General features: G+C 30.4%; 1 protein-coding gene across 1 annotated transcript; it reads left to right on the plus strand.

Moving 5' to 3' along the window:
- The first annotated feature begins 3,180 nt into the window (after window positions 1-3,180).
- On the plus strand, window positions 3,181-9,742 carry LOC113402576 (uncharacterized). Its single transcript, XM_026642867.2, has 5 exons — window positions 3,181-3,289; window positions 4,017-4,242; window positions 6,476-6,627; window positions 7,392-7,550; window positions 9,470-9,742. Exons 1-5 carry the CDS (start codon window positions 3,211-3,213, stop codon window positions 9,646-9,648), a joined length of 795 nt encoding a protein of 264 aa, XP_026498652.2. The 5' UTR covers window positions 3,181-3,210; the 3' UTR covers window positions 9,649-9,742.
- Window positions 9,743-12,672: the final 2,930 nt, after the last annotated feature.

Here is a 12,672-nt window from a genome sequence, read left to right on the forward strand (position 1 = left end):
AAGTAATTAATGCATGTAATAAACGGGAACATACAATAATTGTCGGTGGCCTTTGACCATTTACGTATGACATTTAGATCTAAAAAAACGATTAGTTATAATATAACGAACCCACACTCATAGTACATAATACTCGTGAAACGTGATCTCCAGATTAATTATATTTTTATCTACTATGATTAAAACCTACACGCCTCGGTTACACGTGGATAACATGCAATACAATGGATAATTGGTTCATCACGGTTTCACTAAAGTATTAGAAGACGTGATTATGATTTCGATTTTGGCAAGAATGCATCACAATATTGATGAAATGTACATTTTTTTCATTTTCAGACGATATCGTCATGATAGCGGGAACGTTTTGCCGGAAAGCCTAGCTGATTCTAAATGAAAAGGCCTCCGAATAAACCTGAACAAAACAAAGATCACGTTTAACAAACACGCAATACATGAGCCAATTATCAACAATGTATCTCTCTTTCTTGTTCAAGTATATGTTTATCTAGGCAAACATAATAACAATAGACAAAAACGGCTTTGAGAAGAATAATCACTGGAGAACTGGCTGGGCGGCATCATTCTAGTGTCATTAATCGAAGCCTTTTATAATAATGATATGTTGGGCCGAAAAATGGAAAACTACACGTTTTACTCTAAAATCCCGATACATTTATTTAAGATATACCTCTTTGACCTCATCACCAAGCTCTATATAAGTATTAAATTGTAAAACTTTCTTGTAAATTCCGTGATTGATGGACAGACGTACGTGAGATTATCTTTCATTGTATGTACGAACCTGTGGTTTATATGTAATAAACATTTCTGGTAAGAGGGTAAGCCAGCAGTTATTAAATAAATAATGTTTTAATTTCTACTAGCCGCAATTAATTTATGATAATTCATTTTGGGAGTCAGTACAACATATTCAAGATTCAATTGATAATGAAATATTTTTAGTAAAATAAGTATTTTTTGTTTATCGTGGCTCAGATTATATATAATAATAATTAAAGTGATAGCACTTTTGACGTATTGACTAAAACGTAATTTCGCACTATCAGGAATATGTAATCTGAGTGTCATTGAATCTCAAACTCAGCTGCTTTTTTCATCAATGATTATAATCATAATTATATAATTTTGTGTTTCATAATATGTCTTATTAATTATATATTTTATTAAACATAGTATAAACTAGTTAAATTGAAAATATCAATAGATTTTTATCATAGAAACGAATTCGGAAAAGAAATTAGGTAAAATTAATTGACTTAACGCAGTCTGAAACTTGAGGTAAAAAATATCCATACTTCTCGTGTTTATACAGTATTATCGCTCAAGTTACTATATATGCTACATTCTATCAGATAGAAAAGAAAGATCTTCTAAACATTTTATAAAATTAATTTCCACAGTATAATTACAATGGATATACACTGACGGACCATAAACTACATCAAAGTTCAGGATTACTTTCGGATTCATATTTTTGATAAGTATGCATAATGTTATGAACAGTAATCATAAAAATACAACCAACAGTTGCATTAAGGGTCATGCTCCTTTTGGAGGAGGTTCTTGTACTATGGGGTGGCATTTCGATGATCGGGCGAACGGAACTTGTGTTCGTCGACAAGATTCGTCAAAATTAACCTTATATTGCGAAAATTTTATTGTACTACAAGATCATGTCCGACCCCACGCCGCTGCACAAGTTCGATAATATTGCGAAGAGGTTGGGATACGTACCATGAATTGGCCAGCACGCAACCTGGACCTTAATCCCATTGAGGATGCTTGGGACAGTTTAAAGAAAGCTGTATATGCGAGAAATCCTGTGCCTATAGTGGGAGCACTAAGTACAGCGATTTCGTAAGAATGGAGTAATATTTTGCGACCGTTTATTAACTCTAATCAGATCGTTGCGGAACCGATTAGATTCTGTAATAACAACACAAATGAATAAATTGCCTCGCCCTTTTCTTGAAGTCCCTTAATAAAATGGGATGAATTTATGAATTAGCCCTGACTTAATTATGAGTTAATGAGTAATAAACCATAATTTCGTAATAATTAAATTTATCAAGTCATTTTTACATTTAAAATGTATTAATTACCATAAACAAAAACTTAATACAATTAATAATTATTTAATTTAATTTAATTTGGATTTTAATTTAACAGTAGGTATGTATGTACATCTGCATACGTGAAAAATATTTGCTTCGTTTATTAAACAGTTGAATTCTTAGAATTCTTAGAGATTCTTCTTACAGTGATAAGTTCCAATAAAGTTCCTATTCGTAAAAGTTATGACCAAATTACAAGAGTGTTTTTTTTATTACTTTTACGGTCTAGTCGTGAAGTATGTTGATCTTAGCTGGATTTTGTAGATAACGAATTTGAAAACTGAGCTTCACAAATGCTTGATGCTTTTCATGAGAGGCCTTAATCTTACAGTAAGGAACTGTGACTGAATAAATTGTTATCAATAAATTTTTTTTAGGTTTGCTTACAAGACGTAAATGAGAAAAAAAATATAGTAATGACAATAGAATGTATGTAGAATGTACTATTCCGATGTGTTCTAAACTAAAAGAGTTATAATAAAAATACAGCTATAAATGTAAATAAAATTAATTTTATGTAAAAAATACGGTTTTATCGCTGAGAAAGATCTCTTCCGTGAAGATTTTAAAATATTATAACATAAAAAGTACTTTATTATGAATTAATATTTAAACTCAAATACAAGATTCAGCTACTTGTTATATTTTTACCTTTTGCCGTTCACTGCTGGACATCTCCCCCATAGAACGCGATCCATTCCGATCTTGGGCAGCTCGCAGTCATCTTGTACCTGTCAACTTTTTGAAATCGTCCATCCACCTCACCACAGGGCGTCCTACTCTATATTAATTTTTATTTTCCTATTTTGTCTTAAAAGTATTTTTTATGGAAATTAAAGATGCGGACATTTATTAGAATGTGTGATATAATACTGGCCATATAACAAACATTATTCACAAACCTTAAGAAGAAAAAAAAAAACAAACAAAAGTTTGCAATTATAAATTCAGGGATACAATGATAATTAAACCAGTTTAATGTATTGTTTTTATTCAGTTTTTATATAACAATTGAAGATATAAATGTAAGCGTTTGATATTTTAACTAATTATTGTATTTGTACCCGTCTTAATGAGAAGCGTAACAATGTTTTCGAAATGGGCCATATTAGTTACCTGTCTCATTATAAGCGCTTGCGATTCATTTTCTGGTAAGTTTTATAGAATATATAAAAATGTAATGATTAATGCATTATGTGATTACAACACTATCGCTTTATTTTCTGAAAAATATGCTACTTCTTCTTAATAGTAATTGTATCATTAATTATTGAGAAACGAATATTTTAATTTTAAAGGAATATTGTTTTGGTTAATTAAATACATTTCTGGATAATTCTTATATAATATTAATGAATTTTGAATACATGTTATGTGATTATGTCACATTTTCTATATTTCTTTCATAATTTTAATTTCATTATCAATTCAATAAGTTTTTTTTTATGGAATAACAATTTATTTTATTTTTAATATTAAACATTTATAAAAAGAGATTATTCTTGAAGAGATTACTTTTAACACAAAAAAGTAAATAGAAATAATAACATAAGATATACTCGCATAACCGTTTACTTGGTGGTAGGGTTTTGTGCAAGCCTGTCTGGGTAGGTACCACCCTCTCATCAGATATTCTACCGCAAAACAGCATTTCTTAAGTTAATGTTATGTTCCTTGTCCCTGCAAGTTACACTAGCTCACTCACCGTTCAAACCGGAACATAACAATACTATTTATTGCTGCTTGGCGGTAGAATATGTGATGAGTTTGTGGTACCTACATAGCTACCTACCTACCTAGATGCGCTTGCAAAAAGCCCTATAATCAAATTAATTTAATAAAAATGATAATATTAATTGAATTATTCATTGATTTTAGTGGAGACTGTAAAGAAATGTACTATCAAGGATGAAAAATGCTTTATTGAAAATGTATCTAAAATCTTAAAGGATATTAGCGAAACTGGAGTTGAGGAAATAAATGTACCCGCCCTCGATCCCATGCATCTGAAAAATATATCAGTTCCAATATTAGGCTTATTAAATTTGTTGTTGGAAGAGGGACAGTTGAAAGGAGTCAAAGATTGCGAGATTAACAAGTATCAGTAAGTGTGCACAGAAATTATACTAATGTCATAAAGATTAAAAAAAAATCTGATAAAATTACCGATTCGACAGATGTGGACCGTATATATTTGGAATGGGTTTAGTTTTGGAATGGGTTTGGTTTTATAATTATGTCTAAATATCTACTTTTCTAATTCAAGAATATCTTCTATATCTTGATTAGATACGGGTAATCTTACATTTTGGTTTGTTTTTTTTCACGTCATATGTTGGCGGTCGAGCATATGGGTCACCTGATGGTAAGTGGTCACCACCCCCAATAGACAATGGCGCTGTAAGAAATATTAACCATTCCTTACATCGCCAATGCGCCACCAACCTTGGGAACTAAGATGTTATGTCCCTTGTGCCTGTAGTTACACTGGCTCACTCACCCTTCAAACCGAAACACAACAATACTGAATACTGTTGTTTGGCGGTAGAATATCTGATGAGTAGGTGGTACCTACCCAGACGGGCTTGCATAAAGCCATGCTATTGTACATAAGTAACTTTTGTAACTGACGGATAAATTGTACCAATACAATATGTTCAACCACAACATGTATTTAAACCTATATTTGACAGCTACATAACCTTCAAATTGAAGACTACGCAAAAACAATGTACAGTCAGGGTAAGAAAAGGTTCGTCACCTTAAGATCTATTTTCGTGTGCTCAGTATGAGCGATAACCTGCTTTACCGATTGAACATGAGATATTGCGTCGCAATGTCATTATAAGTCGCATCTAGCAAAGAGTATAATAGCGTTTAAAAGCTATAATAATAATAAGAAGAAGCCGTCAATCGGGATGACAACCAACCAATACCAACTTTACACGAAACCTCATAGCCCTTCGTGAATGCTCGTGTAACATCGGAGATTAGGACATTGTCTTATCTCTTATAAAAGAGGGTGCACAGTAGTAATCTTACTTCCTACTATTATAAACGCGAAAGTTTGTATGTATGGATCTGGCTGATTTCTCTGAGGTATGGATGTATGTTTTTTACTCTTTCACGTAAAAATCACTGAACGGATGAGGATAAAATTTTGCACACCGATAGAATATGTACTGGAATAACATATTGGACACTTTTTATCCCGGAAAAACATAAAATCTTTCGGGAACGCGGGTGAAACCGCAGGACGGAAGTAGTAAATAAAATAGTAAAAATAAATAGTAATTATGTTAAAATTTATTCATTTAAACAAATCTTATTTATTTTATTAAAAATAAGTATATCCGCCATTCGTATCAATCACAGCTTGTAGTCACTGTCGCATTGATCCAACAAGGCGAGTGTATATGTCGGTTCCTCTGAAGCTCTCCCAAATACTTCGGCAATGTTCTAAGACAGCTGCTTTGGTTCTATCGTTATTACTTATCCACCGCTGCACCAGCAAACCCCATAGATTTTCGATAGGGTTTATAACTGCAAGGAATCACCACCACTTCCCGGTGCCGATGGAACCTCTCATCACACGTCACGTCATTACATTAAACGTCACTCAAAACAACGGCCGAATAATATTACAAGCGTTTTTATTCTAATTGTTGTAAAATTGCAAGATATTGCAAGAAAATATATGACACTGACAGACTTTGACAATTCAGTAGAAGATATAATATCTAATTTAAATCTTGTAATGACTTATTAGGCTATTAAAAAGGTTTTATGTTGATATGACACTAGACGTAGTACAAAGATGTTACACTATTTTGAACTAAGTTATCGTACTATGTTAGTTTAATTTTATATGCAGTTGTCTGTTTAGTGCTTTAGTTTCAAGACATACTAAGAGTTTACGACTTGATAAAGGAATGAATTTGAAAACTGATGAAGGTTTTCTTACTCTGACTGTACAAAGATGCTTAATTTACCACTAAAATGTCATGAGTTCCAACTTCACAATTAGCACAAAAAGTTTATATCAAATCTTACAAAAAATATTTTATTTTTTGTAATATACGTTCTCTGCTTAATAAGTTAAGCGTAACATGGATAAATATGCAGATTATTAAAATAATATCTTTGTTTTATGACTATTAATTTATTCTATTCACGCAAAATTACTTTTAACTGAATTTAAAAAGAAGGAGTAACCTCCTCCTCCTCAATTCGGCTGAATTTATTTTTTATGTTTGATACATATTGGCAAAATTATTTCTTGTTAAGAATAATATTTGTGAATATGTTTTTTGTTAAAAACATTCTTTTACTTTCAGAAATGACTTTGAAAAAGGTGAAGCAAATTTGGAAATAACATGTGATCTCGTACTTACGGGAAAGTTCAAGGTGTCAGACCCGACCCCATTCCTCCAGAACTTGCTTGGAAGTGATCCGATTACTATTGATGGGAATGTAAAAATAATACTAGGTTAGTGATAATGATAGCTGCTTTATTTATTAATCATAATGATTAAAAAATATTAATCATTTGAATAAACATATTTCATAAAATGGAGACGAGATGGTCCTGAGGATGGAACAAGTGAATGTTAATATTTGATTGCACGTTTAAACCCAGGCATGGTTCTTATATACTTGACATTGTGTTATATGTTCGTAAAAATAAAAGTAGTTTTTGGAATTGTGACGTTCATACATTAGTACTAGGACCAAGCTAGTCACGAACGTTTTCTGACTATACAGGGTTAATCATTATTTTGTTGGGCAACGTATACGCTTCTTCAACAGCATCCCCGAAGATGGTCAAAATTATTCAATGTATGAGCGTTTGTGTATTATTGGATGACTTCTTAGATGATGATACACCTAACGAATTCATTAATCGTCTCTAATCTCCGTTTCAAACAGAAATATGAAAAATTAAATTGGAAATACGATTTTTAAAAATATATATAAAAAAGAACGATCCCGCTGAGTTTCTTCCATCGGTTTTTCTCAGGTCTGAGGTGTTCCTTTCCGAAGTTTTTTTTTTACTTGACAATCAAGAGCTGTTTGTAATGTTGAGTTTGACTTAGTTTCACCATAACACGAAATAACGACCTGCAACTACAATATCTATTATAATTCTAGCTATCATTCTCTATGATCAAAAGAGATTAAATTGGTTACACAGCTGTGTAACCAATTTAATCCTTGTTAAAATAATCATAATAAAGTTGTGTAATGTTTCAGAAAAACTCCGTATGAATATGCAATTTTTGTACGACTTGATCAAGAAGGACGATGGAGATATATATTTTAAATGTCATAAGGACGACTTCAATTACAAATATGATGTTGGTAACGCTAAATTGGTAGTTCAAAAAATACTTTTGGGAGGCCAAGATAGTAGTAAGTATTATATGAATTATGTTCCTTTATTTCAATATTATACTTCTGCAAAATTTGATTTAATTATGTGTTTATAAGGTTTTGTTTGTATAGTTGTCTCAAATTTAACAAAAACAGCGGTAATGTTTTTTCTTGGTTAATGTATAAAGCCTTGAAATACCTTAAACGCGTTTGGTTCAAAATAATAGTCGAAACACTGAATTATTCTTAGTCGTCCTTCGGGTACCTACCAAAACATTTTATGATGGCTTATAATTTTAAACATTATTTCTGTTTTATGGTACCAAAAATGCTACAGGTTTAATTCACTTCATATGTAAACAAATATATAAAATTTATATTGTGTAGAAAATTATGCATATTTGATAATATTGATTCGACCTAAATATGTATATATCGATATAATAAAGCTTTGAAACACAATTTTCTACTACTTATGGACCATTAAAATTGGTATAATAATGTGCACAGTTATAAAAAAACACATGAAAATGTAATAATTAAAATACAGTCGGTTTAAGCCCCATAAAAAAATATGTTACCACAGTAATTGCTGCCAGGCGTACAAGGAAAATATATCTCACTAGCAGAGATCTTATATTTGATATACGAAGAGGTTGGGTTAAAAATATTGCAGTGCAACAAATTTGCAACTTGTAATTTGTTATAGTAAAATTAATCTAAATTGTAAATAATTATTATAAGTGTGTATGTGTCTGCGTAATACGGAAACAAAAATACAGGCAACATTTTATTCAAATATGGATCGAGTTTCTATATGACTTTAAATGCGATTTAGGGAATTACTTTGCAATATTCGTTTAAGTATGCCTTTGACGTCTCAACTTTTGATTGTTAATCATTTAGATTTGACAAAAGCCAATTATTTGATTATAACCATACTGTAATCATAGTTGACCATTTTGTATTGGAAGCGGTAATAGTAATGAAATTAATTCGACGACGGCATCTGAACACAAACACCGCAAGTAACCACATAGTAATAATGTATTAAAATGAATCATTAATTAATAAATCATCAAGAGCAATTTTGAAACATTACAGCTTGAAACTTTACAAAATAAAAGATGCTAAATGACTTTTCACCCCTTAATAGCTCAGCATTTTTTAAAACGTTCACAAAATGAACGCTCGTTCCAGAGCAATAGAAATACTAAATTGTAAAAGCAGATTAAAAGCCCCGGGAGGCTTGAAATTAAGTAAATTTGATAGTAACTAGCATTCACAATCGTTGAGTTTATTAAATTCGGCAGCCGGGTGTAATTTTTTATTGTGTTTAGACGTGTTGAACGAATAATATTAACATTGTTTAGCATGTGTATTTCATCATAGATTTGACTTTCGATCAGCTAAGATTAACGAGGAGCTAAAGAAAGATGTGAAATGCAGAGTGTGTAGTGTTTTTCAAAACATTTGTAAGTAAAGCCGTTAAATAGTAGTAATTAAATGTCTGCTGTTAGGCGAGTGGCTATTTTATAAATAAGATTGCGAAATCCGAGACCTCAAAACGAATTGAAATCCAGGGAAAATTATCTTCACTGTCGTGTATCAGAAACCACGTGAAGCCACGTCCAGCGCCTGATTTGTCTCTTGTCCTATGTTTTGTATTAAAAATAAACGATTTTCTACTAACAATGATCTCTTGAGGAATTTTTTATTAATTTTTAATATCAATCTTTGTTCATAATTTTGGCTTTTATTGTAAATTGTAATTGTAAATTTCAAACGGTTTAATTAATAAATATTATTCAATATTATTTAATTTGAGAAAAAATATTATTATCATTGTTTAAATTTATTGTAATTATTCGGAGCATTCAAATGTTATTATTCTAAATAATTTAATTAGTATTTATAGTGTAATTATTATAAAATATGTTTTTTGTTTTTCTTTTAAGGTGAACTCGTCATGAACATTTTCAATCAAAATGGGAAGTTAATTGTGGAGACATTCGGAACAAGTATTTTCGACGTGGGTATGCCGATTTTCTATGATATTCTACATCGTTTCATCGATTCAATACCAGTAAAAAACTATTTCAGCGATGACTTTACTCCATACGTTAAAAATGTGTAATCAAATAAAATGCTATGATTGCACAGGTTTTGGTTTTTAAAACTAAATATTATGCATACCGGCACCATGACATTTTTATATTTAATATATCTTGTCTCTAGTTTTCTATTGTAATATAATATATAAATCAGGCAAGTTTCTTTTTTTTATTTGACCAAGTTAACCCGAGAACCAATAATGTCTGGTGTAACATTTTCGCTAGATACCACGTTTATGTTTTTTTATTTATAATACCGACGCTCTAAGAATTATATACTATCTACATAACCAATGTACGACCAACCTTGGGAAGTAAGAGGTTATATCACTCGTAACTCTAATTACACTTGCTCACTAACTTTTAAGAGCGAAACAAAACAAAACTTAGCAGTGCTGTTTTTATTGGGAAAGGTTATAAACTATACACTTAGTGAGTGGACTTAAATATTTAATTGAACTTTACTGACATACTATATAATTCGAATGCTGTAAAAGAGTAACTACTGAGTTTCTCGCCGGTTCTTTTACGGTTGAATCTAGTTTCCGAATCGGTGGTAGCGTTATATTTAATTAAAATCTGTAAAATGGCGATTCAAAGGTGCTTTTATGAGCCTTCTTGAATAAAGAATAGACAATCGTCTGGCATACGGTATAAGTCTGCCAAATCCTATTTCATTCAAATATTCCTGTGCAGTCCACGCAGGCCTTGAATAAGTTCGACAAGAGCAAGATGCAGAAAATATATATTCATAAAAATATTTGCTTATTAGTCAGTTAGCTCAAAGAAATATAGTCAAAAGGAACCCTTTCGAAGATCTTTTGAGATAAAAAACTTTATTGATAAGTATCGACAGCTTCCACGAGTAAAGAGTTATGACCTTCAGAGACTACTAAGATGTTATCTAGGCTTGTATTTTTAGCAACGTATGATGTTCTAATATAAGTTTTTAATTAAGTTTGTGTGGTAATTATTAGATATTATGGTGCTTTAAGGACGCATAGCAGCCTTATATTCAGTCAATTTAGGACTATTTTAACCTAATATTATATAATTAGTATCAGCCTGGTGTGTCCCGTAGCTGGGCAAATGCCTCTCTATACACTTTTTATAACCGTCTATTCTTACAATGCAAAACAAACATTCATACTCCAGATCAACGATGCATGAATTTTATTTACAACTAAGATTTTTAAATTTTGCCTACATACTTATAGTTTTTAAGATATTATGACAACAAATCGTACGAAAATCTTCCGTTTAAATTTAATTTGAAGGTACACATAGACCTATATCTATGCCTTTACTTTAAATGTACCCTTTGAAATAATAAATATAAAAAAATAAATAATCTATGACATGGCGTTTATATTTTACAATAGATATTTTCTCTTGACAAAGGAAACACTTTAAACACTCTTAGTTACCGTACCGAACAATGTTTTATAAATGTGAATATTTGTTCCGTAACATTATACAATTCTTAGCGCTAGAATATTGTATGTATTGAGTAATGTATTCGTGTCTACTGTTTGTTAACACTGTTCTGTACCTATTGTAACTGTTACTCGGCGAAACGTATTTTAATGTTACATTATATGTGTTAATTTTAAAACTATCATTATAAAATTAAATAATATTTTATTACACGACTTTAAAAAATAATAATTCTTATTATGGAAGTTTAAATTTTCTTTTAAACATAATTGCTATAACTAAAGTTAATATTTATAACGAGAACATTTTCACACACATTATGATTGCATAATGTGTGTGAAAATACCATACGTTGCAGAAATAACTTAATTCCAAAAACATATTAAAAAAAATGTGCACAAAAACAATTCAAGAACGATGTTCGTATCCATGTAAAAAAAGTCCTTAGGATAAAAATAGATAAAGTAAAGGTCATTTTACGGAATTTTACAACTATCAACGTACAGAGACAGATTAGTCTGCTTTTGTGCGTTTAAATTTTTATGATTATATAACAAAATTTACATATTACAAGACAAAACTTAACCATTGGAGTCGATTTATATATATTTTGTAAAAAAACATAATAAAGCTCGATACTATAGTCGCAGGAAAAGTATATTGTATTCTCATATATGTACTTGTGTGAAATACTCGACACGAAAGAAAAACTGCCTGAGGCCGCGTTGAATAATTGCACTGAATTTTCACATTGTTTATTTGCACGTTTGAGAGGAATAAAAACTAAAAATAAACTACAGCATTATCACACTTGTTTATTTGTTTTTATACGGAAAAATATAATGCAGGCCTTTATTTTGGAGATAATATTGACTTTCATATAAGGAGATACAGTAAAGTTAACTTAAGGCCTATAAATGTCTCACTTCTAAGGAATAGTCTCTTTTCGAGGAGAAAAATAAGACTTTATACCACCACGATGCTTTAGAAAATTAATTGGTGCTTGCCTGGGTTTTTAACCAGCAATCATCGGTTAAGATTTACATAGTCGTACCACTTAGCCATTGCGATTCATACAAGGGGAATTACAAGATATGACTAAATTATAAGCATGTGATAAAACTGCCTCCGCTACATTCGTGGTTCTCCTTTGTATTCTAAAGTTATTAATATCTGTCCCCTTTTGAAAGTCCAAAGTTATGACATTGTTTTAATAAATAAATACGCCAATATTCTTCTGGGAAAATAATTATTTTGTTTATTATTTAATTAAAAAAATATTTGAACAAACAAATTTATATAGAATATGTTTAGTTTTAGAAAATTAATATTTATGTAACAAATATCATAGTAATGATCTTTAATTTTTTATTTATTTCTATAATTAATTATTACATAAATAGAACGTTACTAGAACTAGAATATTGGATAAGAATACAATTTTCATAACAGTATGTAAACTATATGCATAGTAAACATAAAAATAAATACCCAACGAGTACCTACGTTTTTAATTTAATACATCCAAAGAATATTTATTCTAAATACAATATTATAATAAATTTTCAATTCTGTTATGGATTTTTAATTTAAAATCATTGTTCATATTA

This window comes from Vanessa tameamea, chromosome 11 (genome assembly GCF_037043105.1).
Source record: "Vanessa tameamea isolate UH-Manoa-2023 chromosome 11, ilVanTame1 primary haplotype, whole genome shotgun sequence".
NCBI lineage: Eukaryota > Metazoa > Arthropoda > Insecta > Lepidoptera > Nymphalidae > Vanessa > Vanessa tameamea.

Coding starts and splice junctions, on each gene's coding strand:
- LOC113402576 (XM_026642867.2), top strand. CDS start 3,211: ATGAGAAGCGTAACAATGTTTTCGAAATGGGCCATATTAGTTACCTGT. Junction 4,243..6,475: donor TGCGAGATTAACAAGTATCA/GTAAGTGTGCAC, acceptor TTTTACTTTCAG/AAATGACTTTGAAAAAGGTG. Junction 6,628..7,391: donor GAATGTAAAAATAATACTAG/GTTAGTGATAAT, acceptor GTAATGTTTCAG/AAAAACTCCGTATGAATATG.